Here is a 27,048-nt window from a genome sequence, read left to right as displayed (position 1 = left end):
CTGCGTGCTGTCTGTGGGGCTGTGTCATCCGGGACTGCCATCAGTCCCAAGCATCTGTGATTGGGGCTTTAGCAGTGTGTGTTTGCGTCTGGGCCTGGGCCGGTGTGTCTCTGGCACCAGGGCTAGGATTTATGTGAATCAAAGTTGATCTGTGAGTGACAGGAAAATGGTGTGTCAGGGGACCCTCAGTTTCATATGCAGTGTCCTCTATAAGGCACTGTGGTTAGTGTGTGAGAAGGCATAAAAAATGCAGGTGCTGTGCACCACCTGATGTGGAGAACTGACTCACTGGAAAAGACCCTGATGCTGCGAAAGACTGAAGGTGGGAGAAGGGGACGACGGAGGATGAGATGGCTGGATGGCATCACTGACTGGAAGGACATGAGTTTGAATGAGCTCCAAGAGTTGGTGATGGACAGGGAGGCCTGGCGTGCTGCAGTCCATGGGGTCGCAAAAGAGTCAGACACAAGTGAGCGACTGGACTGAACTGAACTGAGCATGTGAGAAATGTTGGTCTGTATGTGAACTGTGAGACCTCGAGGGGAACCTGGGCATGAAGACGGCATTTCGCTTCCTATACTGGGATTCACGTCTGTGCGTGTGTGAAAACATGACTGTGAACGTGAGCAACTGAGAGTGTGAGTTGTGTCCTGTGCATCACCTATAGAGGTGTGGCTTTTCATGCATCACCTGTAGAGGTGTGGCTTTTCAGGGGAGAGAAGGATCTTTTGAGTGGGTGAGGACTGTTAGTACCTGAAAGTTGGGTGACGCAGGTGAGCGTGAGCAAGCGTTCACGGACAGTGGCCGAGAGCGCGTTAGTGCGTGAAGTGGTGAGTGTGCAGGTGACCTCGGGAGGCCACGTTGGCTCAAGCGTGCGTGACCCGTGTAAGAAGGGCGCTGGGGTGAGCGCGTGCCGTTTTGGAAGGTGCGCGGAGTCATGTCTGCGGGGCGTGAAAGACGGCGAGAGCGGGTGGATTTTGGGGTCCCAGGGTCGGTGGGGGCGTGGGAGAGAGGTGTGCACGTGGAGAGAGGGCGATCCCTTGCGCAGGGCGCCGGCCCTGGTCCGATCCCTGACTCCAGGCCGGGTTTGGCGGGGAGCCGGGCTGGGCTGCAGCCCGCTCGGAATAGTGGGGGGGCCTGGGGGCCCAGACAAAGGCTGGGTTTGGCTGCGCGGCGGGCAGGGGAGAGAGGAGCCCTGAACCCGGGGGCGGTCCGGGGCGGGGCCTCGTCCCGGGGGGTGGGGCCTCGTCCCGGGGCGGGGCCTCGTCTCGGAGGCGGAGCCTCGTCCCGGGGCGCGGGCCCTTGCCCCGAGGGCGGAGCCTCATCCAGGGGGCGTGGCCTTTCCCCGGGGGCGGGGCGGGGCTGCCGCGGGAGGGGTTCGGGCGGCTGGAGCGGGCCGCGCCGTCCGGAGGTCTAGGCAGGCTGGCTAGCGGGCGGCTGCGGGCGGGCGCCGAGCGAGCCATCGAGCGAGCGGAGCGGGCCGGGCCATGGGGCGGCGGGCGGCGGGCGCGCTGCTGCTGACGCTGCTGCTGCACGGACTGCTGCTCGCGGTGAGTGTGCGGGGCGGAGAGGCGGGAGGTGCCCCGGGCCCGGCTCGCCGCGCCCGCCAACTTGGCGGGGGCGCCGAGGCTGCGCGGCTGGGGACTCTGGCCCAGGACGGCGGCTCCCGCCAGGGACCCCGGACTAGCACAGGCCACCGCCACCGTCCTCCGTGGCGCTCTCCCGAAGGGCCACTCAGGGCACCCCGCGAGGGTCCGGGGGCTGGACCGGCCCTCGTGGGAGTCCAGTGGGTCGCCCGGCCACGTTGCCGAGTCTCGGAGTCTCGCGCTAGGCATGGCCCGGCCTTGCCATTTCTTGGTGGGGAGGTGGGCAGGCTGAGGAACTTGGAGCAGGGTGGGAACTTGGCTGGGCGAGGACACACCTTTCTGTGCCAACTTGGAACACGGGCACTCAGTGGTGATGGGGACTCTATCCATCCTCACGGGAACTTTTTTTTTTTCTTACCACGATGTCTGTCCCCTTGGGGAGCTGGACACCAGGCAGGCGCAAGTAAAGAACCAGTCTGGACACAACTGAGTCTTCAGCGGAACACCCACAGGCCCTGGAGTCCCACAGCTCAGGGATTTGAATCAATCTCTGCTCTTCTCTGAGCAACTGTGTGACCTCTGAGCAAGCTGTTAACCTCTCTGAGACCAGCCCACATGCCTAAGGGGAACTCAGAATATGGGGCCTCAGGGTACAGGACTGGGTGGAGTGGGTGCAGAAATGTTTGTTGCTGGGCCAGTTCGTGGTAGACAGTCAGTGGATCTGTCTCCCGAGCTTTCTTCCCAGATCTTCAAGGTGCGGGGGAGGCCTACTCCTACAGCCCCTTCCCCTGTTCTGAGCTTGGATGGGCCCAAGCCAAGGGAGAGAGTACATTCGTCCCAGAGCAGCTCTCAGGACCCAGTGAACCTGAGAAGAGCAGGGCGGGGTCATTGGGCAGGGAGCTGGTGGCAGGGGTGGTTGAGGACGCATCTGGGGAGCTGGGCCTGAGTGGTGAACCCACAGAGCCAACCCAGCCTCTTTCAGGTGGTCCCCGAGCCAACCCTGTCCCCTGTTCTCAGAGCCAAGAGAGGGACTTCTCTAAGCTGGCCTGTGTTTATCCACCGACTGACTCCCTGTCCCCACCTTGCTGGCTTCCTCTCACCTCTGCCCTCCTGAGTCACTCGTTAACCCCCACCCCAAACATGACCTGTCACCTCTGTTGCCCCACCCCACCCCCAGCACTTCTCCTCCCCCATCCCCATCTGGGTGTCTTCCTTAATTTTCTGTCTCAGCCTCTCACCCCCAAACATCCATCAGGGCCCATCCAGTGGCTCCCTAGTCCTGACCCGAGGTTGCACCTCCAAACACTGACCTTTACTTTTCCAAAAAAGTAGGCACCAGCCTAGCACAAGGAATGTTCCTTTTCTGACCCTTGCCCAACTCTGCCCCCTGATCAGCGGTTCTACTGTGACAGGAGTGGGGATGGCGGGGGCTGGGGGCGGGGAGGAGCTGTTTGCTGTAAGGGGGAGGAATTTCCACAGAAATTCAGGGATTGCAGCCAGTCCTCATTCACTCGTTCGTTCACCACGTCTTCTCTAAGCATTTAAACATTGAAACGTCTTCTTTAAACATTCCATGACAGCGAGTTCAGGGTTCATTCATTCTGTAGATTCTCGCTAAGCACCTCCTGTGCACCAGTGCACGGTAAACTGGGAATTTATGGGTGAGCAAAAACAGGCGCTCTCTGCACTTCCCCAGAACTGAGATGGGTGAACAGGCAGCTCTCCGATCCTGTGAGATTACAGTCTCCTCGGCAGCCACATGGAAATCTTCATGGTCCCACCCAAGGCTGGGGGTCGAAGGACTTCAAAGAGCTTGGTTTCTGGAGTCTTATGATGGACTCAAGTTTGAATCTCACCTCTGCCACTTCCTAGCTGTGTGATCTGGGACAAGTTCTTCTCTCTGAGTCTCAGTGTCCACATCTGTTAAATGGGGGCAAGAAGTCTGTTGTAAGTGTAAAACAACGGCAGGTTCCTATCCCTGTGCTCTAGGCAGCCTTAGGCTTCTCCTTGTCTCCTGCCCTTTCTCTCCCGGCGCCTTTTAGCTCTTGTCTGCAAGCCCATACTGAGTGGGTGAGGGTAGGACAGGGGAGGGGGATGTGGTCCTTAAGGAGCTCAGGACCTCACTGGGGGCAGGAGACAGAGGAAGCAGTGGTCTGTGATTAAGCGTGGGAGTAATTTCAGTTCAGAGCAGTGGGGGAGGCTTGCTGGGGGAGGGGGCCAGGCCCCGGTGACTCAGGGCCTGCCTTGGCCTGCTGACCCCCTTCCTTCCTCCTGGGGCCTTAGCCTTTCCTTTCGTGGGGCCAGCCCTGCCAAGAGACAGGATTCTTGAGGGTGATTGTGGTGTTTTCCAGCGCTCAGGAGGGAAGTCTCTGAGATACCTGTTTCCTGCCTCCGCTGGGTTGGAGGAGCCTCCCCCGCCCTCAGGGCCCGAGTTACCTCAACCCTCCCCTTGACAAAACCGGCCGCCCTGTCCTCCCCCACTTGCTCCAGATCTGCCACCAGGAGGGGCTTGTGACTGTGCCCTGGAGATTTCCAGAGCACGTCCCCCTTGACAAAACCGGCCGCCCTGTCCTCCCCCACTTGCTCCAGATCTGCCACCAGGAGGGGCTTGTGACTGTGCCCTGGAGATTTCCAGAGCACGTCTGTCCGCAGAGGGAGGTGGAGGCTGGTGTGGGAGGCAGAGATGGACGGCCCCCCTACCTCACACGTCCCAGGCCGAGTTCCTGGTGTCTGGGGCGTCCTGGCCCCCAACTGGCTCAGCCCAGGCCTGTTCACAGGCTGAGGGCAGGCAAGTTGGGACCTGCGGGCCTGAGGCCGGCCCGGGAGACAGATGGAAGGAAGGTGGCAGGAGGTAACTGGTTTTAGGGTTTGCAGTGGTGGGGGGTGGTCTGGGGTTATTAGCAGGCCAGACGAAGTCACAGACATTGTTCGCATTTGTCCGTGCCCTCTGTCATCCACCAGGCATGAAGTTTCTCAACAGATCATCGCGTGTTGTGCCCTCCGTCAGGACCTCCCTACACTCCCCACATTGCTCATGTCAGAACCCAGCCCCTGACTTAATCTGGCCCCCACCCGCACCCCTCACCTCTGCCTCTCGACTCCTCCTGCCCGCTTCGCCCTTACTAAGTTCCCTCTAACCGTACCAGTCTCTGTGTCTGGACCGTTCCAGACACACTCCCACCTCAGGGCCTTTGCACCTGCCGTTCCTTCTGCCTAGAATGCTTGTCCTGCAGATATCTGTGTGACCCGGTGCCTCGCATCCTTCCAGTCCCTGACTACCCTGCCCCCTTCCTCGGCTCTGTTTCTCCTTGTCACTATCCGACGTGTATCTATTTACCCGTTTACCTTCCCCACTCCCCCTGGGTTAATCTTCAAAGGAGCGGAGCCTTCTGTGCTTTTGTTCACTGCTGCTGTATCCTTGATGCCTGGCTGGTAGTAAATACGCAGTAAATACATCTGTTGAATGAATTAAGCTGGAGCTACCAGTACAGCCCCCATTTTCTAAGCAGAGAAGATTGAGGCGGAGAGAGAGATTGTGTAACTTGCTCCTCCATGGACACACACTCTACTCGTGGCCCCACGAGCCAGGCTTCGAAACCACATGCCCTCCCTGCGTCCTTGCTCGCTTGGAGCAGGCAGGCAGGCAGTAGGTGTTGATAAAACTGTCATCACTGATGTTGATAAAAGGACTCAGGTCCTAGGTGGTGCAGGGGCTTCCTCGGGCAAGGAAGAACGGGGTCTGGCTTGGGGACAGAAGCACTCAGGATGGATGTGCCGGAGTGTCCCCGGGGCCTCCTGGGGACACCTGTCCTGGCGGGAGGGAGAAAGACTTCACTCTAGGTCAGTCATTTGTGGGCTTACATGCGTGTTCGTAGGTTTCTTAATTAATTTCCCCACCAGTAGTCCCTGAGACCCTACAGTTGAATTAAGCCCATGGCCTTAAGGCCTTGAATGGGCCAGGCTGGGCCCTTCCCTGTGTGGAATGTGAGGGGAGAATGGCTCAGCACCCTGCGTGGAGCTCTCACTGGGTTCCGCTGGCTGTTCCCTGGGGGGCTAAAGGTACTGGGTGAGCCTGCAGAGGCCTCAGGGCTGCCTAGCCTTGGGAGGGGAGGGTGGGTGAGGGGCCGCCCAAGATGTGGAAAGATCTGGAGCGATGATTCAGAAGCCACTTGGAGGCCAGGCATGTGGGTTCTGGACCCTCAGACCACTGGGGGCACGTGGGAAGAACTGACTCCCAGCGCTGGCCGGTTGTCCCCCACCGCAGCCCACTCGCAGCCGTGAGGGCTCAGGCTGGAGGCGGAGGGGGCGAACGTGTCCCCGTCCCCTAGCAGCCTCCCAGGGATCTGCGAAGCCCGCCGCCCTTGCTTTCGGAACCCACTACTTTTGCTCCCGGGGCCTGCCCTGGCCTTCCCCTCATCTCCCTCCTGCCAGGAAGCAGGAGGTTGGGCTGAGGGTCCCGGCCCTGCTGGAATGTTGCCTGAAGCCCGGTCTTGGCCCTTGTGGCCCCCTCCTGCTCCTAGGGCCTGGCTGGGGCTTGCTGGCTGCCCCAGCGCCCAGAGCTGGCTGACTGAAACCCAGAAGAATGTGTGGAACTCACTTCGCGGGGAGCCGCCAGCTTTGCTGCCCAGCCTGGTGGCGTCAGGTCCATGTCAATAGCGGCCTTGAGCAGGGAGTGGCGAGTGGCTGCTAGGGGTGGCTGGGCCAGGGGCAGCGTCATGAAAGTCCTGGGAACAAGGCAGCTCTTTGAGGCCAGGCCATGTGGGGCCTTCGAGTCGCAGCCGCCCCTAGAACCCACCCTCCCCTCCTTTCCCTGATGCTCACCTGTGCCAGAGCTGCAGGGATCCCCAGATCACCCCGGGTTGAGGGGACCTGTGACATCGTGAGAAGTCTTGAGGACCAGCTCCTGGTCACCTGCTGGAGCCGTGTCCCTGAGCCACGGGGGAGGGTGGCCCGTTTCTCTGTTGCACTGGATTTTCGGAGGTATCTGGCACACAGAGTCTGGCAGTCTATGTTGATGAATGAATGGACACTGATGTATGCAATTCAGTATTCTGTAACCTGACATCCCTAAGTGTTAGACTCAAAATTCATTGCACAAATATCTGTTGAGCATCTTCTAAGTATCTGACCCTGTACCTGCCGAGGCTGCAGCAAAGAACAAGAGTCTGGTTCTCTCCCCTTGAGTAACTTGCATTGTAGCAAGTGCAGTGAGACAGAGAATAACTATATATGGCAGGTGGAGATGTGTTTGGAAGAGAGAATACAGTAGGGAAGAGGACAGAGAGTGATCTGCAGATGAGGCTGTGATTCCGAAGGTATCTAGAGGAAGGTGGGGGAGTGGTGATCACAGAGGCCCGGAGGTATGCTGGATGTATCTGCACGAAACACTGAGGAACTTCCCAGGTGGTGCCTGCCAGTTCAGGAGATATAAGAAACACAGGTTCGATCCCTGGGTCAGGAAGATTCCTTGGAGGCAGGCATGGCAACCCACTCTAGTATCCTTGCCTGGAGAATCCTGTGGACAGAGGAGCCTGGAGGGCTACAGTCCATGGGGTTGCAAAGAGTCGGCCACGACTGAAGCGACTTTGCATGCACGCACGTTGCGGAAGCAGCATGAGTGAGGGTTGGTAGGCAGGTTGGCCACCGGAAGGGCTCCAGGTTTGCTTCGGGGTGAGATGAGGCATCCCTCTGGTTGCTATGTGAAGGCAGTGTGGGGCGTCAAGGTCAAAAGCAGGGAGGCCGCGACCCAGCCCTTCAGTGATGCTTTTCGGTGATGGGATCTTGTACCAGGGAGGTGGTTGAATCCTGAGTGTATTTTAAAAATAGGATTGACAGGATTTGCTGATGGACTGGGCTTGGGAGGGGAGGGGACAGAAAGAGAGGCCTTGGATGTCTCCGTAAGTTTTGGCTTGAGTATCGGAAAGATGGGGCTACCATTAGCCAAGATGGGAGGACTCCCTCAGGAGCAGGTTTGGGAGGAGGACAGAGACCGGCAGGAGATGGAAGGGACCATGGGGGTGGGGACAGTGTTGGACTCACAGCTAGGGCATCTCCCTGCCCCTGCTCCCGGTTGGAAACTTTGCATTGGCCTGTAGGGGCAGGGGTGGGGTTCTTGCTGAATGAAGCTACAGACACTGATCCTTGGGAACCCTCCAGCCTAAGTTCACAGCTTGTATATTTATGTGTTTAGTTAGAATTCACGGTCTTCCCCACCTGGAATGGAAGCGCCATGAGGGCAGGCACTCAGTTTTGCTCCCTGCAGTTTGCCTGGTGTTAGACTGCTGGACAATAGTAGGTGAACACTTATGAAGAAGCCAGCAGGCCGAGAAGACCCAAGCTCCTTGCTAGGCTTGGGAAGGGGCTGCTCCTGGTCCCTGGATGCAGGAAGGCTCTTCTTCCTAGCTGCCGCTCTCAGCTGATACTTGAAACGTGTAGGACAAGCCAGAGTGCCCACCTGGCCATCCTCCCTTGTCTGTGCCCTTGCTGGACTCAGAGCCCCTTTCTCTGGGCGACGTGGTCAAGGGAAATGTGTGGGCTCAGGGTGTCCTGCCTTCGAGTCTTGGCTCACCCCTACCTGGCTGTGTGACCTTGGGCAGGTTCCTTCATCTTTCTGAGCCTCAGGTCAGAAATAGGGATCACGATGTCTGTTTCCCAGGTGCGTATGAGACCAAGCAGATGCCTACCTGGAACATGCGAGAGTTTGACAGTTGGTGGCTGTTTTATTAGCCCAGTTCCTGCTGAGGGCCCAGCCGGAGTGCTATTTGACTCAGGGTTCCCAGTGCCCAGCCTGACACACCTCCTCCTGATCACAGCTACTGCCATCTCCTGACCCAGGGCCTGCTCTGGGCTTGTTGAATGAATGACCAGGCTAAGGGATCATCCCTGCTCCTTCTGCCTGTCCTTCCCAGTCTGTGAGCCCCAGATGTAGCTGCATCTGATCGGTCACCAGCCCCCCCTTCCCCCACTGAGGCTGCAGCTGCAGGACAGAGTTCACCCTGATTGCTCCTTCCTGGAGGGGAGAAGGAGGGGGGCAGGCCCCAGGGTGTGGCCTGGGAAAGGCTGGAGCCTGTGGACGCCTTGTCCCCTTCACAGATGTGTGCAGTTGGTGGGCTCTGAGTGTCAGGAGGCGTGGCCAAGTGGCTCCCATGGGTGCAGAAAGGATGTTCCTGCGTCTTAATGGGAATGATGGAGGGGGTGCTCCCTGGGACTCCATCTCCCACCCCCCACCCACACCCCCGCCCAGACCCACTGGAGAGGGCAGGACTTGCCCAGGGAGCCCTGGGGAATCCTCTGGCAGGTCTGTTGCAGGGGTGGTTGGGGTTACACAACTTTAAATCTGGCTCCCCTGGCCTCTCGGAAACAGCAGTACTAAAGGGAAGCTCTCCCCACCTCCCTGAGCCTTTAGCCTTGGGCTGCTGGGTAGAGCCCTGACCCTTCTACACTGGAGGGGGTCGGGGGGGCACGTCCAGGTGTTTCATTTTTCACCATTGGCATCTTTTCCCTATCCCAGGCTGTGGGGGTGGGGAGACAGGCTAGGGCTGGGCAGGGGGCGGGGGGGACTTGAGAGGTGGCCTAAGATGACCCCACAGATGCTCTCCTGGGGTGGGGCTGGGAATTCCCAGCTGCCTCTGGCCCCTTCCCAGCCCACCTCCGAGTGCCTGCCCCCACCTCTCTGTCCCCCCGCCTCCCCAAACTCACCCCCAAAGAGCCAGCCTTGCCTCCCCGCCCCCGCTCCACCGCCCCAGGTCTTGGCCTCCCTTTTTCACCCCAGCTGACTCATCCATCTCCTTGTTTGGCATTTCCAGTTTTCAAATAGTTGGGAACTGGGATCATATCTCTTCTTGGATCCCTCGCTGGGCTGGATGCTCTGAAATTCTGGCCCCATAAATCGCAGCCCCAGTGGCCTTTGTCACTTAACAGCTCTTCTTCCTCTGCTGCCGTTTGCCATCCTGTGACCCTTCGGCCAGAGGAAGAGACCGATGATTTCCTGAGGACAGTCCAGTCTCTGTGCCCTGGGACTTCCAGGGTGCCCTCCCCAGGGACCTCAGTAACCCAGGTCATCAGCCAGCGCACCTTCTAATTAAAGTCGACACCCTCTCTTAGCCAAGCCCGTGACGTCGCGGACATTATCCTATAGAATCCAATCCTCACAGCAGTTTTTAATCTTTTTCTAAAGTTTATTTGGCTGCGCTGTGTCTTAGTTGCAGCGTGTAGGATCTAGTTCCCCAACCAGGGATCAAGCCCCGGCCCCCTGCATTGGGAGCGCAGAGTCTCACCCGCTGGACTGCCAGCGTAGTCCCCTCGCAGCAGTCTCTTTGATGTTAGCATTATTATCTCCATTTTGCAGAAGGGAAAGTTGAGGCACCAAGAAGGGGGCATGGCTGGCCCAAGTCATTCGTTCAGTACATGGCCCAGCTGGGAACACAGCCCATGTTGTGTGACTCCAGACTTGTTGCCCCTTCCTGAGTGGGTCTGGCCTGTTCTGGGGAGAGAGAGGACAATCTGGGAGGGCTGGCATAGTCACGGCAGGCTGCCTGGAGGAGGTGGACCGGACTGGCCTTGGCAGAGGGTACAGCAAGCAGCGTACCTACCATGTGGGCTTAACCAGCTCCTTCCCATTCTCAGACTTGGGTGCCTTTTGCCCCTGGGCCTCCAGCTGAGTTTAGTGACGACATTCCACAAGGAGGTGGGTTTGACTTTCCTGGGGACTGAGACTTTTTGGAACCTGGATCCTTCTCGATTGGGTCCCAAGCTCCTTTTGAGGTCTGTAGGTTTCCCTCTGTTTGGAGTTCAGTGGGTTTTTGCTGCTCTGAGCCAACCCTGTGCCCACGTCTCTAGGGACACAGCTGGGAGCAGAATCTATAGACAAGTCCCAAACTGTGTCGTCTGACCGTCTTTGCGCAGCAGAGGAATCAAGGATTCATCCACGCATTCACTGACTCACCCATTCATTGCCTGAAGCCCAAGCTTGCGCCAGACATTGTGCTAGCGTTCCATCTGCATTATCAGCTTTCCTGCGCAGCTGGGATTATGCCTCCATTTCCCAGATGGGAAAAATCTCAGACGAGAGCAGTGACTTGCCCAAGATCACACAGCCCGGCGCAGAGGAAGGTGGGCATGGAAGCCAGCTCTGCCGGTCCTCCTGGAAGAGGTTAGCATCGTGGCCCCTACTCTCCAGCAGTTCCGGGTCCTGTTGGAGAGGTAGGGCTCATGAGTCATAATTACCCAGCACAACTCCAGTCTAGACAATAGCGGACTGTCAGGGAACAAATCAATTTGGCCTGAGTTCTCTGGAAAGACTTTCTGGAGGAAGTGGGGCTTTAAGAGCAAGGAGGATTTGGCCTGTGGAGGAGGAAAGCATCTGGGGCTGGGGGCCAGAAGTTGTCCCCATCGTCCCTGGGTTCGCATTGTTGTCCAATGCATGAGCAGGAAGGCCCCGGCCTGCTGTTGGAATCATTAACGCTGGGAAAGAATGCGAGGAAGTCACCAAGATAGCTGAGGTGACATGCCTTCCAGTCCACTGCCTGTGACTAGTCAGATCAGGAGGCAAGAGGTCAAGGCCTGGTCTTCTACTTGGTTGCCAGCCAACTACTGACCCTCTTCCGTGGATCTCACTCTTCCTACCTATAAAATGGGCTCCTTTCTTGCTTTTGGGCCACTTGCCAACTCAGAGGAAGGGAAAGTTGAGTTCTTGGAGAAAACGGTTAGCTTGTCCTCAAGACTTGGTGGTATAGCCTGGCATCTTACCAATCTCTGTCTCCCTTCACTGACTCCCTGCCCATACGTGCCGGACCCTGGCCTAGGAGATGGAGAAGGCTCCCTGCCCCCTTATACTTTCCTGATGCCTCTCCTGTCCTCCCTTGTGGACCTGGGATCCCTCCTGCAGTGCTCAGCTCACATCAGTTCAGCTGTGGCTGAGCTAAGATCTAGGGACCCTATCAATGTCTGTTTAGCCAGTGAGCACTCCACTAGGAGTCATGACCCTGTCAGTGTGATCCAGGGTGAGTCGTGTAACTTCTCTGAGCCTGATTTCCCCAGATGCAACATGGGACTTTTCATTCATTCATTCACTCATTTAGCAAACATTTATGGAGTGCCAGCTCTATGCCCAGCCTTGTGTTAGGTATGAACAGTAAGCATGGTTGGAAGGAGCTTCTGGTTTGATCAGGGAGATTAGTCAATAAAGGGAGGGTCAGCCAATAAAGGGGGCTGCTTTCAAGGCAGAGTCTTCTAAGAGCTCAGGAGCAGTTGTTTAGGGCTACTCGACCTCTAGGAGACGTCGGGGGTCTTTGTGACTTTGTGTCTGTCCCCATTTATTATTCTAGTTATTGTCTGTTTTCCTCCAGGTAGTTTGTGGGAAGAGGGGTCTTGGGGAGACAGCCCCCCCGCTCCGCCCCCCACCCTCGGGCTAGGGCAGGGAAGAAGATGCAGAGAGGAGAGCAGGCCGCTTTTGCTATGAGTCTCGGCTGAGCTTATGGATGTGGGGAACAGCCAGGCTTATTTATGCTGAGCCTGGTTATATTGTGTCATTTATTTTTGTCTATTTATCTGGCTGTGCCAGGTCTTGGTTGCAGCACGCAGGATCTCTTAGTTGCAGTGTGCAAACTCTTACTTGGGATCTAGTTTCCTGACCAGGGATCGAACCCAGGCCCCCTGCACCAGGAGCATGGTGTCTTAGCCACTGGACCACCAGGGAAGTGCCTGGTTATTTTGCTTCAGGAGAGATGGAAGCTGCCACTGGGGTTCAGCTTTGCGGTCCTGCGGGGTTGCGTGAGAGGAGTAGGGCTGAACCTCCTGCTTTCCGCTTCCCATCCTGTTTTCTCTACCCCAGCTCTTCTGGGGAACCGAAAGGAGGCAGAGATCAGCTCAAGCCTGGATTTGATTTGAAGCAGTGGGAGGAAAAGGGCTTCCCTGGTGGTTCAGCCGGTAAAGAATTCGCCTGCAATGCAGGAGGCCTGGGTTCGATCCCCGAGTCGGGAAGATCCCCTGGAGGAGGGCATGGCAACCCATTCCAGTATTCTTGCTTGGAGAATCCCCATGCACAGAGGAGCCCGGCGGGCTACACAGTCCATGGGGTCGCAAAGAGTCGGACACGACTGAGTGACTAAGCACCAGCACACAGTGGGAGGAAAGGGTTAAGTCGGCCTGGTTTCTCACCTCCTGGGTGAGAGGAGGTGGGGAGGGGACAAGGGCTGGGATGGCTGGGGCAGGAATGTGTGATAAGATCAAAGCTTCCAGCCTGCCGGGGCCTCACCTAGGTTTCACCTGAGTAGTTGAAGGGAATTCTCTGAGTGACCTCCTGGGGGAGGGGGAATGCAGGTCTCACCCCCGCCCTGCAATACTGCAGGAGCACCCCCCACACACACACCTTCAGGTGCTGGAAGCCGCAGGGGCCACCTTTACTTGGCACCTCCAAATATGGGGGACACCCTGCCTACCTCCCCCACCTGCTCTCTCACCCCTGGGGTTTCTGAGCAGGACTCAGAGTCTCCTTTACATGGCCTGTAGTGCTGTGTGCTTAGTTGCTCTGTCGTGTCTGACTCTTTGCAACCCCATGAACTGTAGTCCGCCAGGCTCCTCTGTCCATGGGAGTTCTCAAGTCAACAATACTACGGGGGGTTGCCATATCCTCCTCCAGGGGAATCTTCCCGACCCAGGGATCAAACCCAGATCTCCTGCATTGCAGGCGGATTCTTTACCATCTGGGCCACCAAGGAAGCCCATGAATACTGCAATGGGTAGCCTATCCCTTCTCCAAGGGATCTTCCCAACCCAGGAATAGCACTGGGAAGCCCTGTGTGGCCCCCGTCAGTTAATTCTGCAGGTGAGGAACTTCCCTGGAGGTCCAGTGGTTAAGACGCCTAGCTTCCACTGCAGGGGGCATGAGTTTGGTCTGGGAACTAAGATCCCACATGCTGTGCTAAGAGCACCCCCTACCTCACCCCTGCCCCTACCCCCCAAAACATAATTCTGCAGGCTATGCTGAGACACTGCCATGAGCAGGAGGCACAGCCCCTAGTCCTGTCCTGCTTCCTTACTTGTTGCTCTGGGACCCTGGGCTGGTGACTTCACCTCTCTAGCCTTCAGCTATCAGCTGGGAATGGTAATAACCGTCTTTGCCAGGTTTCAGTAAAGATTAGACATCGTATAAATCATCTCCAGCCAGAACAGGCAGTTGGTGTATGACAGGTACTATTATTTTGTGAATTTTCTTTTTCTGCCTTCATGACTGCCCCTGGTACTTCGTCCTAGGTAAACTTTGGGGCTTGGTTTTGTTCAGCCTCTCCCTCCTCTTTGAAGGGGCTCCCAGCTCCAGGTCCATTGTCTCGTCCAGTGCTTTCCACTGATGGATCTTCGTGATTTGGAGTGAGGAGCAGGACAAGAGGGGCTCGGAGTGAAGAGGCCCCAGATGCTTCTGAGTGCCCCCCGGGCCCCTGCTGGGCCCCCTGCCCTAGTGCCATCAGATTAGGTCTTTCTTATCCCGTCACCCCTGCCCTGTACCAGGAGCCTCAGTGCCCCGGGACTGTGGCTGGGAAAGCGGCCCCAGAATTCCTCAGGAGGGAAGGGGCCTGGAGCTTCTGGCCGTGGCGGGGTGCGATGCTCTGCCCTGGTTAATGATTACTCTGTGTGTTAAGAGCTCGGGGGAGTTGGGGGAGTCGGGGGAGGCCCGCCCTCCCAGCTCCTTAACTGCTGGTTGCACCTGAGGTATGTCAGCCCTTGGGAGTCCCCTGCATGAAGGTGGCAGCCTTGCTCTGAGGCATGTGAGGTGAAGGGAGCAGGCAGCAGGTACTCGGAATTGCAGCTTGACAGGCAGCCTCTGCCCCTGGAGTTCTAGGGACAGACTTAGGGCTCACACAGCCAGGGTGGAACGTGAGCCAGTGTATGACCGGCCCCTGGGGTTTGGCATCAGCCAGTGAGCAGGCCCCGTCCAGCATCAAAAACCCCCTTTGCTCTTCTTCACCCGGGTGCCAACCCTGCAGAGGTGTCCCAGCTAGAAGGTGGCAGATGGTTAGGGCTCTGGGGCAGCTGGGCTTGCGTTCTAGTCCCTCCTCTGCCACCTTTGGGCTCTGTGACCGGGGGCTTGTCTCTGCACCTTCCTGAGCACCCATTTCCTCATCCGAAACGAGAGAAGACGGAATCCCTACTTTGCAGGTGTCAGCGGGCCAAGGTGTGGGAAGTATTGCGCTCATAATGAATACCTGGGGAAGAATGATCGCAATCCTTCTGACTATAGTTTTTATTATTAGGAAAAAGTGAAAGTTGAATCCTAGTCTTGGGTAACTAGGGCAACATTTGGTGGCTTTGGGCCAGGGAAAGGAATGGGGAGCTCCCGGGAACACACATGAGAGAGTGTCCAAGGAACATCCATGAGCGGGCTGGAAGGATGCGGAGAAGGGGGCGTCTGTCCAGGCCCACCTCGGCCCTCCCAGCCCTCCCTCCTCGCTGGGCTGGGTCCCGAGGCTGGCGCCGGCCCAGAGTGGGGGAGGAGGGAGAATTGTTTATTTTGATAACATTAGGGCATTTTCCCCCACTGGCAGCTGCTATTTTGAGCGGTTGAGAGCAGGGACTATGGTTAAATTAGGTAATGTTGCTCCAGAAGGAATGTGTGAAGCAGTCAGGCCGTGGCTGCAGGGAGAACGCAGTTGGTTCACTCCATATAAAATGAAACTGCAGCTTGGAAAAGAGCAGCGCGGGGCCGCTTTATAAGGCGATGGAGGGGGAGGCTGCTGGAAGCTGCCGCCGGGGTAGTAGAGGCGATGGCCCAAGGCCTCTCTGGGGGGAGCCTGGGCTTACGTCCAGAGGCCTGGCTGGCCCAGCAGGGGCCGGCCGCGGGACAGAGGGCCAGGGCGGGTGTGTCCTCACCCCAGGTCTCTCTCTCACTGCCCCCGAGGCGGGGGTAGGGGGGCTTGGGGTGGTGTGATGCATGAAGGATGGATCTTGAATCCTGCTTACGCCTGGAGCCCAGGTCTTCTGTGGCTGGCCTTGTCTCAACCTCACTGGACCTCAGTGTCCTCAGGGTGAAATAATGGCCCCAATCCCCGAGGGAATACATCTTTAAAAGAAAAAGTACAGCTAGCTTTCTTCGAGGGTTGTTGTGTGCAAAGTGCTGTTCTAGTCCACGTAACCCAGAGGGTGGCCCACGCCCCAGCAGCTTGGGCCTAACCTGGGAGCTCGCTGGGAATGCAGTCTCAGGCCCCACCCAAGCCTAATGAACCTGAGATCGGACGAGATCGGGCGCGCCCAGGGTGGTATGGCCGTAGACTAACTACTGAACCTGAATCTGTACACTAACAAGATCCCCTGCTGAGTCCCCTGCATGTTAAAGATGGAAGAAGTTCCACTTGACATGCATTGTCTCATTTTAACTTGAAAACCACCCCCACAATGTAGGAGTTCTCGTTTGACGGTTGTGGAAACTGGGAGAGATGGCCAACGTAGAAACTCTGTGAGTGTGGATTCTCTTTCTATTCTCCCCCTTCCCTTCTGTTGGTCTGGACTGGGCCTGGGGAGAGGAATGGCGTGTCCAAGCTCTTAGAAGGACTGGAGAATGCCAGGAGCATCCCTCGCCTTTGAGACTCAATCCATTCACCCATGGGGTCAGCTCTGCTCGCCCCGAGCCATCTCCCCAGAGTCACTGCACATTTCCCATCCTCGGAGGAAGGCGAGAGCAGGAAAGGGTTCTCTGCTGTGTCTGTGGCCACCGCCTGGCAGATTGGGGAGCAGGGGGGTTAGAATAAGAGCTTCCCTGGGCTTGGTTAGGGTCACCCCTTCTATCACTGGTACTTTTAGGACTGAGTCAGTCTAGCAGCAAATATTTGGAGGAACATCTGTGCACCCAGTTCAGTTCAGTTCAGTCGCTCAGTCGTGTCCGACTCTGCGACCCCATGGGCTGCAGCACGCCAGGCCTCCTTGTCCATCACCAACTCCCGGAGTTTGTCCATCACCGACTTCCCAGCCCTGGGAAAATATCTTAAATTTCTCCCAATTCTTTAGAGCCTTCATTACACAGGGGGTGGAAAAGCATTGCTACACTTTACTTTTTTTTTAATTAATTAACTTGTCATTGGCTGTGCTGGGTCTCCATTGCTGTGCAGTTATTCCCTAGTTGCAGCAAGCAAGGGCTGCTCTCTAGCTGTGTAGACGGGCTTCTCATTGCAGGGGCTTCTCTTCTTGTGGAGCACAAACTCTAGAGCACCAGCTCAGTAGTTGCGGCACACGGGTTTAGTTGCTTCGCGGCATGTGGGATCTTCCCGGACCAGGGATGGATCCCATGGTTGGCAGGCAGATTCTTAACCACTGAACCACCAGGGAAGTACAACTTAGCAGTTACCACAGGCCACTTGCTGTGCTAAGCACCTGACTTGCATCACTCTGTTATCTAATTTTGCTTTCAGTTTCCTCTATAAAATAGGGAGAGTGATATTGATGGCATTACCCGTATCATGGGGTTGTTAAGAAGAAAATATTGGTCAAGTGTCTGCGCATAGTATTCGTCAGATAGGTGTAATACTCTCCTAAAGGTGAGCACTATCATTGCCCCCATTTTACAGTTGTACAAACTGAGATCCAGAGCAAGGAAGGGACTTGCCTGTCAGGAGCACAGATTAGGGCAGAGCCGTAAGAAACTGAGCCCCCAAACTTCTAAACCACTGTGTTGTTGTTGCTGTTTAGTTGCTAAGTTGTGTCCACCTCTTTATGGCCCCTTGGACTGTAGCCCACCAGGCTCCTCTGTCCATGGGGCTTCCTAGGCAAGGATACTGGAGTGGGTAGTCATTTCCATCTCCAGGGGATCTTCCTGACCCAGGGATCGAACCTGGGTCTTCTGCTTTGGCAAGTAGATTCTTTACCATCTGAGCCACTAGGGAAGCCTAAGCCACTTATTCAATTCAAGTTAGTAAATATTGTTTATTATCCACTAGCCTCTGCTTGGTATTGGGAAGTGTCTAAGGGTTAAATATACATATATATACACACACATATATAATTTATCATATATAAATATGGTGGAAAAAACTCAACCTGGTGTTTCTCCCCAAAGAACTTTGGTTCTAACAAGAGAGTAGAACCATTTACTCAAGTGGCTATAATTAAGACCAAATCTCTAGCCCTCTAAGAGGTAGAAATTAAGTTCTACAGATGTATGGGGGAGAAAGATGTCTTTGTGGGGGGTCCAGGAAGACTTCAGAGTGGAGGTGGTAGTTAAGCCAGGCCTTGAAGGATGGATGAGCAGCTTAGATTGGGAGACAGAGTAACAGCATTCTGAGAGGAGGGAACAGCATATGTAGAGGCTCAGAGGCAGGAAGATGTGCTGTGTGAGAGTGTCGTCCAGGTCTCAGGAGCCTTGGGGGGCTGCGTGGGGTCTGGGGTGATGAAGCGGGAAGGCCAAGCCCAGCTGTATGTCACTGGAGATTCCCAGCATTCTCAAAGACTTGGCTCCTCAACCATTGAGATTATTCCATCGTCATTCTGCCTTTTCTTTATGTCGAGAAATCAAAGACTTTTATAAATGGTCCGTCTGGTCAGCGTGTGATAACCGGTGCAGCTGATAGAATTCGGGCCAAAAGCAAGAGATTGATGTCTTGATTAACTGGGCAGCCTTATCTCCCACGCACATATGATTTCCGTAAGTCTGTGCCAGGGTTGACAATGACCCTGGATGGGAGCGCAATGGCGGGGCCAGGCCTGGGTTCTGATTTCTTCTGTGCAGCTCACCCACTGTGTGTTTTTAGGCAAGCCTCAGTTTCCTCCTGTGCCAAATGAAAACCACCCTTCCTCCAGGCTTGGTTTAAGGATTGGTGATGTTGTAAATCTCTACTGCCCGATATGGTGATCGCCAGTCATGTGTAACTGTTGAAGATTTTTTAAAATATAAGATATTCATTTATCTGGCTGTGTCGAATCTTAGTTGTGACCGCGAGATCTCCGTTGTGTCACGCGGGATCTTTCGTTGCAGCACGTGGACTCTCTAGTTGTGACATGTGAGCTTAGTTGCTCCGCGGCAGGTGTGATCTTAGTTCCCTGACCAGGGATCGAACCTGCATCCCCTGCATTGCAAGGCAGACTCTTAACCACCAGACCACCGGGGAAGTCCCTAAATTTCAGTTCAGTGCAGTCGCTCAGTCGTGTCCGACTCTCTGTGACCCCATGGACTGCAGCACGCCAGGCCTCCCTGTCCATCACCCACTCCTGGATCACTCACTTCCATCGAGTCAGTGATGCCATCCAGCCATCTCGTCCTCTGTCGTCCCCCTTCTCCTCCCGCCTTCAACCTTTCCCAGCATCAGGGTCTTTTCCAATGAGTCAGTTCTTCACATCAGGTGGCCAAATTTAGGTGGCCCTAAATTTAAGACTCAGTTAAAGCGAATCAAAGTGTTTCAGTGACACCAGTGTCTCAGTACACCAGTACATTGCAGGTACTCAGTAGCCACCAGGTGGCTTGTGGCAGGAAGGAATCACTGTTGCCCCTTTGGAAGCCCCAGACAGTGGAGGCTTGGGAGACCCCTGGGGCCCCTGATGGAGGCAGACAGGATTGCGCCTCTTGCCACGCTGCCATCTCCACCTTCTCCTTGGCGCTGGGGAGGTCTCACTCTCCCTTGCCCGACTTCGCACGTCATGCTGGAAAGTTCGTGACTTGGCTCCATCCAGCCCACCCTTCCCCACTCAATTTCCCACCCACTCCCCTCTGCTTAGTGCCCTGTTGAGCTGCTGGCCTCTGGCCCCTCCGAGTCCGGCCTCGGAGGTTCCCACTGCCCGTGGCCGGAGTGGGTGGAGGGAGGAGGCCTCCCCTGCAGTCCCCAGCTCCCAGCGGAGGTGCCGGCTGCCTGGGCCCCTCGAGCAGGGCGGAGATGATAGTTTGTTGTGACGGGGGCAGTGGGCAGCCTGCCCGCTCTAACGCGCCTGTATCTGGGCGCCAAGCATGCTGTTTGCACTTGGCTGGGCCTCGGGGTCTGGCCTGGTGCCCACGTGGGCTGGCCTGCTTTGGCACCCCCGGTTACCAAGGCCCGTCCTGGGCCTCCGCCTCGTCCGGGACACCAGGAGCTCATCAGGACCCAGCTCTTCATGGGCTGGGTCCTGAGGGCTGAGTGGGGACAAGGCCGGGCAGGCATAGGCAGGGGGCACACTCTGGAGGAGCGTCTCTCTGGGCGATCTAGGCCTGTACGCAGCGTTCACACCTCTGGGGAGAAGCTTTGATCAGCGGTGCCCAGAAGACTGCAAAGTCACCTCCCAGCATCATCCTCTCCCCCTTGCCCTTCTTTTGCCCACTCCCTCATCAGCTGGGAGGTGGACAAACAGACATCACTGGTCCACGAGTGCTGCAGACAGCGGGGGCCCCGGCAGGAAATGAAACCTCTCTGAGATCCACGACCAGTCTGGAGGGATCCGGTCTTCGATTGAACAGTGTGCATTCCTTTCTCTTGCTCTGTTCCTCCCCATGGAGCTTCGAGGGCAGTAACCTCTGGCCCCTTTGCTGAGAAGGAGGCTTGGAATTCTAGTTCTGCCGCTTACTCCTCCTGTGATCTTGGCACGCCTCTCTGAGTCTCCTGTTCCTTCTCTGGGGAATAGGGATAATCATACCTCACTCTCAGGGCAATCATGAGGATTAGATAACTGGCCTCCTGAATGTTTCCAGGACATTCGAAAGGGACTGGACAGCTGCTGTTTCCTGTGCTCAGAGAGCTCTTCTTCCGTGCATGCAGGCACCAGCTCCCTTCACACATCCACACACCTTCCCCGATGACCTGCAGCCTCCACCCAGCCACTCCCTGGCCCCCTCACCCTGCTAGATTTTCCCTTCCAGTACTTTCACTGTTTACCAAGTGCTAGTTTATGATCCAGCTGCTCCATAAGGGCAGAGAACATGCTTGGCTCATAGTACCTGCTATCGTGACAATTTTTCGTTATCTTCCCTTCTTCTTCCTTCCTGATCCGTTGGCCCCTCTTTGTTGGGCCTTTGCTGTGTGCCAGGCCTCCCTGTGCTGACTGTCACAGCTGAGCTCTGAGAAAGCCACAGGGTTCCCACCACGGCCTTGTCACTTCCATATCAGAGATGAGGGGCGAGAGGCGCTGCAGTCCATTACCCAAAGCCTCCCAGCTGGCACGTAGCAGAGCTGGGCCTCTGACCAGGTTACCCCTAACCCAGAGCTTACATTGTGCCACCTCCTACGTTGGGTTAACAAGATCAGTGCCTTCATCTAAGCTTGGGGCTCAGAATCCATGTTTGACAGGATTGCATGGATCAGGTTTAGGGATGGTTCTCAATGTTTTGGGGGTCCCCCGTCCAGCCCTCTCTTCTCCTCCTGTGATTGGTCAGTTAAAACTATCCCAGAATGACAGGTGCCCTCTGTCTGGGGAGCCCCAGAGCCCAAGCCGAGGCCCCAGGGGTGGGGCTGGGAACAGAGTGGGCCAGGTCCTGGCTGTCTCTGGGCGTCCGAGGGCTGGTGGACAGGATGTTCCTCCCGCCCCAGGCAGCCGACATTCCTGGTCGGAGGTGGCAGGCAGCGGGAGATTTAGCATTTCCGGTAACCCGGTAACCCAAGTCTCTGGGAGGTGAATTCTCCCTGCCAAGGACACGCACCCCCTGGCTTGCCAGCCTGTCTTGCATTTCCTCTGCTGGGCCTGTCTGCCTGCAGCTTGGGACGGGCCGGAGGGGCCAGATCTTAGTCCCAGGGGTTGAGATGGGGGTCTCAGCCCTTGATCACCCCACCACAAAGACCCCGCCTGTCACTGCCTTCCCAGAGTCCTCATCTGTGTGACCTGGACCCCAGCCTTGGGGAGGGGGCATCATGGGTAATGAAGGATCCCCATGTCAGGAGCCAGGACGCCGGGGTCCTGAGTCTGCCTCGGCCATCAACTTGCAGGGAGAGTTCTTCCTCTCTTCTTCAAGCTGCCACGTCCTCTCTGAGTTACCCGGCACCACTCTCAGAATTCTGCATGCGTAGAATCCAGCTGCTCCTTGTAACGCCGCCGCCGAGGTGACGGCACCCAGGTGCGGTCCAGCAAGGTGGTGTGAGCTCCAGCCTCTCTAGCACCGGTGGGGCCTCTGTGATGGTCTTACCTTCTCTCTCTGGGCGTCAGTTTCCCCTTCTGATCAGTGAGCCTGTCGGGCTCGGTGATCCATGACAGCCCAGGACCCAGGGCTCCACTGGAGCCTTTTGTGAGCAGGTTTTGAGCCCTTCCCTGGTGGCTCAGGTGGGAAAGAGTCTGCCTGCAGTGTGGTGAACCCGGATTCGATCCCTGGGTCGGGAAGATCTGCCGGAGAAGGAAATGGCAACCCACTCCAGTATTCTTGCCTGGAGAATCCCATAGACAGAGGAGCCTGGTGGGCTACAGTCCATGGGGTCGCAAAGAGTCAGACATGACTGAGCAACTTCTCTTTCTACTTTCTTCTTCCTTGAGCCCTACCTTGCCTGTGAGGGAGCAGAACAGAAGTTATTCTCTCTGGGGTTCCGGGGAGCTCACTCTTGGCGTGTAAGATCTTGGATGGGTAGGAGTAGGGAGGGGCAGAAAGGCAAGAAGTGACACTTGGTACCTGGTTAAACGCCTGACTCTGGGTTAAGCTCTAGGGTTGTCCTGCCGAATCTTCACAGCAGGCTTGTGAGGCGGCCCTTTTTATTCCTGTTTTACAGATGAGGCATCAGAAGCTCAGAGAGGTCAAGTGACTTGCTCAGGGCTGCACAGGTAGGAAGTTGCCAGGCTGGGGGTGTCCGGTCATCTCTAAGTGGTGTGAGGTGGCCTGTGGCCAGCACACATTTCCTAGGATAGCTTCGATTTATGAATCGAATAATACAAAAATAGTCTTGCCAGGGATTTCCCTGGCAGTCCAGTGGTTATGACTCTGAGCTTCCACCACAGGAGATGTGGGTTCAATCCATGGCTGGGGAACTAAGATCCTACATGACGTGCAGTGGGCCAAAAAAAAAAAAAAAAAAAATTAGTCTTTCTGAAACACCGTGAACATGTCCTAGAATTTGAAATCCAAACTACATCTCCCAGGCTGCCTCTGACTCCCGGAAGTGGCCCAAGGATCCTTTGCTAAAATGTGCTCCCGGTTTGCTTCGGAAAATATGGTCAGTGGTAATTATGGGTGTGCAGGAGTTCAGAGGAACAAGAGCCACGTGGGCTGCAGCAGACTGGAAGGGCTTGGCACTGAGCTGGGAGTGGATCTGAGGGGGCCGAGAGGGGCCTGGGGTGCGGCCGGGCAAGGCTGACCTTACAGGCTCCAAGAAGGCTCCCCGAAGGGCCTGCAACCCCGGCCAGTCGCCAAGAAAACCACGAGACCTCTCCTCGGACCCCCTGCCTAGCCAGCCCCTCCCATCCCTGTCCCGCCAGGGTCTCTAGGGCAGCCCCGGCTCCAAGCAAGACTTGTTCAACCCACAGACCTTTGCTCCAGCCCCTCCACCCTCAGCCCAGACTTCCCCCGGCAACTGGGGAAAGGGCTATGGGGTGGGGCAGCCAGGCCTGCGTCCTGGCCAGTGGGAGCAGTGGGGGCCAGGCACCCTGGGATTCAAGCCGTTGGCCGCAGGGGAACTGAGATGACCCCAGCCGGCCGGCTCCCACCCCTCCTGCTTGCGGGGCCCTTGGCCCCAAGGCCCCAGCAGCTGTCAGCGGGGAAGGGTGACAGAGGAGGGCCAGAGGTGACCTCTCAGCTTGTCCCTCTCTCCCTGCTGGGCCAGGCCCAGAGCTCTTACCAGCTGTTGTCGGCAACTGCTGAGCTTTGTTCCAGAGCCAGTACTGGGCACCCCCGCCCTCTCCCGGACATCTTCCCACCATCCTCCATGGCTGATGACCCTGGGGAGGGGCTGACCTGGGGGACGCGGTCACTTCCCTGAATTTCTTTGATTTCACCAACGACACAAAGGGGTCAAAATAAATGCTCCTATTTTCATGGAAAAGAAAACAATCCCAGAGAGGCCAAGAGACTTGCTCAAAGCCACACAGCTACTGAATAGCTGTACTCAGCCTCCTGGCTCCCAGCTCAGTGCTCACTTTGCTGCCTTTTGGAGTGGGCGGGGAGTGCTTTTGTGCAGGATGCTAGAGACCTCAGGGTTCCTGGGCTTGATTCCCAGCTTGGCTGCTTCGTAGTTTTAGGACCCCAGGCCAGCTCGTGAACCACTTGGAGTGGAACTCACATTTTCTTGCTTGTAAAACAATAATAGTACCTACTGCTTGGGAGTGTTTGGCAGATTAAATGAGATAATCAATGTAAAGTACTTAGCATAAGGTCTGGCATGGGCCAAGTGCCCAAAATGAGATCTGAGTATTATCACCAAAGAGTGTCAGCCACCTGTGTACTTAGCACTGTGGGTGGTTCTATAGGGGTTCGACACATTCCATAAATATTTATATCAGCCAATAAATATTTATTTGGCACCTACTGTGTGCCAGGTGCTAGGCAAAAAAGAGCAGTAACAAAGCAGAAAAGATTCCCACTCTGCTTACCTTCTCCCCCACATGGTAGCTGGGGAGACACAACTTCCTTTTAACCACAGAATCCTCCAGGTACCTTTACACGTACTGGTGGTATTATCCACATTTTGCTGTTGAGCAAACTGCAAAAATGCAGAAAGGGCAGACTGAGACGATCAGTAGCTGACCAGAGGCCAGGACCCAGCTCTTCCAAGGGGCTTAGGCAGTGGCCCTCCGAGGAAGCACTTGTAGGGCATCCCTCGGGGCCTTAAGGTTGGGACCCAGCCACCACAGTCTGAGCAGCAACAATTTCAGGAAGGTCTTGAGGAGGTCATGGCCTCTCGTTCCCCAGGAATGAGGCCCAGCCAGAGCTGTAAAAATACCCCCATGCAGCCCAGAATAGCCCCTATTGTCTTGGCCTGCACCTGGGGGAGTCCAGGAGACTCCTGAAGGGAGGCTGATCTTGGAGGTGGGGGAGCAGGAGGAGGTCTTCGAGCACTTCCCTATATGGTGCGGGTGGTGTTTCTGCAAAGACTTTTCCACTTGGCTCCTGCGGGAAGGCCTGCCTTGTGGAAAGGGTGGAGCAGCTGCCTGGACTCTTGCGTGAGCAACGTGCAGCCAGGGGGGAGCCTGGCGGGTGGGGGACTCCCAGAGAGGGCTGGGTGCCCAAGTGAAGGTGCTCCTTTGTGCCCCAGGGATGTGTGTGCTTTGGCCCACGGGGGCCCTCCGCTGTGGGCGGGCCTAGCCGGGTCCCCTGTCCTGGCCTCCTGGCACCCTCCCCTGCTCTGGCTATTTTGGGCACTGACTGTGTTCAGGGATGGGGAGGGATGGGTAATCCTGCCCAGACCGAGGATGCTGGGGGTACTCCCTGGACCTCCGTTCCAGCCTCTCGAATCCTTGATCACCATAGCCTCTGCCCCTGGCCTCAGCCTCAAAGAGTCGTGGTCAGTGGATGCTGGTCCCACCGTCAAGGGCAAAGAAGGGTGCCAGATAACAGATAAACCTTTACCCTCGGGACATTCATGGTCTCAGTATCTGGAATAGTCATGCTTCTTCTAAGCAACAGGTTTGTTTTCACCTCCTGGGACGCGGAATCCAAGGACTGGTCAGATTTCCTTCTTCCCACTGGCCGCTGGAAAACTGAGAACCAAATCTGTTGTCACTTTCCCCGACGTCCAGAAATGAGCGCGTGCTTTCTCCCTCTTCACTCACTCCCGTCCAGGCCCTGTCTGCTGTACCCAGGTTTTCTGTATGCACGTTGAGTTGATGTTTCTCTTGCTGTCTTGTTTACATCTTTGTAAGCTGCTTTGAGTCTTTCTGGAACAGGGTGATGGGCGAGGTATAAACAGATAAACGATGATAATGAAGATGGTAACCCTTTGCTGGTCAGTTCCCTGAAGTCTGTGCCTTCTGACTGGTTCTGACTTTGTAATTCTCTGCGCAAGCCCCGCCCTCTGTGCTGGGAGGAGTCACAGTCCAGAATTTTAGAAATCCTAACATTTCAGGATCTCGATGTCATAAAATGACAAAGCCAGAAGGAACGTTTGGGATCATCTAAGCTGAAAACTTTTAAACTTATTATGAAGCAGTGAAACCCTTGTTTCTTTCAAAATAATAGTGGTATGCTGCAGGCTAAGTCGCTTCAGTCGTGTCTGACTCTTTGCGACCCTAGGGATGGTAGCCTGCCAGGCTCCTCTGTCTACAGGGAGTCTCCAGGCAAGAATACTGGAGTGGGTTGCCATGATATGGGTTAGATCCCTGGGTTGGGGAGACCCCCCCTGGAGAAGGAAATGGCAACCCACTCCAGTATTCTTGCCTGGGAAATGCCACGGACAGAGGAGCCTGGCGGTCTAAAGTCCACAGGGTCGCAAAGAGTCGGACACGACTGAGCGACTAAGCACCTAGCACCTCCTGGGCAAAATAATAGTATTTTGATTAAATACTATTCTATTTTAGAGCCTTCACCATGTGCTAGTACCATATGTAGCATTTTGCGCTTTTAATTTTTGCAACAACCCTATGGAGGTAGATACTCAATGTAAACGATCATACCCATTTTACAGAGGAGGAAACCCAGAGAGGTGAAGTGACTTGTGTACAGCTAATCAGGGACTGCCCCAGACATATTATGTAGGAGGTCAGGATATAAAAATGGGAAAAGGTGGATTTGTTATTTATTGAGGTGAGTATTGTCCCTGTCCCCCAGCACAGCCTCACCCAGTCTCTAAAGGGGCCCCTGAGTCTGCTGAGGACAGACCGGAAAACTAGCGATCTAGGCCTTGCTGCCTCATTTGAGAAGGGAGCCTGGGGCCCAGAGAGGGAAGGGGCTTGCCCGAGACAGTGCAGTGAGCTGGAAATCCACTCTGCATCCCTCTCGGCCTGCCTGCCGCCTGGCAGACCCCCAGCCCCTCCCACCTCCCCTTGCCCCCAGCAATCCCCCAACCCCGTCTCTGCACTCAGCGGCTGGACCCTCCCTTGAACGCTCAGCTCCGTTTATCTCCGGGCGTAGGAACCTGGGACCTTCTCCTTGGTCCTAGGCCGCTGGCCGTGATCAGGTGCTGGGCCACCCTCCTTGTCCCCTCTGAGGGACTCGTCCTCCGAGAGGGCAGCTGATGGCCAGGGCGGGAAAGGGCCGCTCCTGTTTGGGTTTTCTCGTATCCTCCGGCCACCAGCCAGTGGTCACTCTGCGTTTCCTTTGTCGGCACACCTCATGCGGCCTTGGGGCTTCTCTGTCTTCAGGAGCCCCCTTTTTGAAACCCCTGTGGTGGCTTACAGCTTACCTCTGAAGCCTCCCTTGGGCAGAGCTAGTTGGCAGCTAAGCTGAGGGAAAGGTGAATGTTTGGGGTGGGTATTCCCAAAGTGTGTTCTATGATAGTCCCATCACATCTGCATGAGAAAGGGTTCCAAATTAAGCAAGTTTGAGAAGCACTCAATAGTTGTTCCCCTCCTGCTACTGCCCCTTTTCTCATTGTGGTGTTTACGAACGTTTAGGACTTTAGGAACCAGCTAAGCTTTGTGTAGCCAGCCTTTCCCAGAGGTCTTTGCACGACCTTCC

General features: G+C 56.0%; 1 protein-coding gene across 4 annotated transcripts in view; it reads left to right on the top strand.

Annotated features, from left to right (window-relative positions):
- The first annotated feature begins 1,360 nt into the window (after window positions 1–1,360).
- HSPG2 (heparan sulfate proteoglycan 2) overlaps window positions 1,361–27,048 on the top strand; it is a 110,532-nt gene continuing 84,844 nt past the window's right edge. For all 4 annotated transcript variants that reach the window (XM_040229533.1, XM_040229535.1, XM_040229534.1 and 1 more), the window contains exon 1: window positions 1,361–1,550. In XM_040229533.1, coding sequence (XP_040085467.1) covers window positions 1,488–1,550 — 63 coding nt within the window. In that variant the 5' untranslated portion in view covers window positions 1,361–1,487. The remainder of the gene's footprint in view (window positions 1,551–27,048) is intronic.

The sequence above is a fragment of the Oryx dammah genome, unplaced genomic scaffold (genome assembly GCF_014754425.2).
Source record: "Oryx dammah isolate SB20612 unplaced genomic scaffold, SCBI_Odam_1.1 HiC_scaffold_27, whole genome shotgun sequence".
NCBI classification, from domain to species: domain Eukaryota; kingdom Metazoa; phylum Chordata; class Mammalia; order Artiodactyla; family Bovidae; genus Oryx; species Oryx dammah.
Note: the sequence above shows the minus strand (reverse complement) of the source record. Positions and strands in the feature narration are given on the sequence as shown.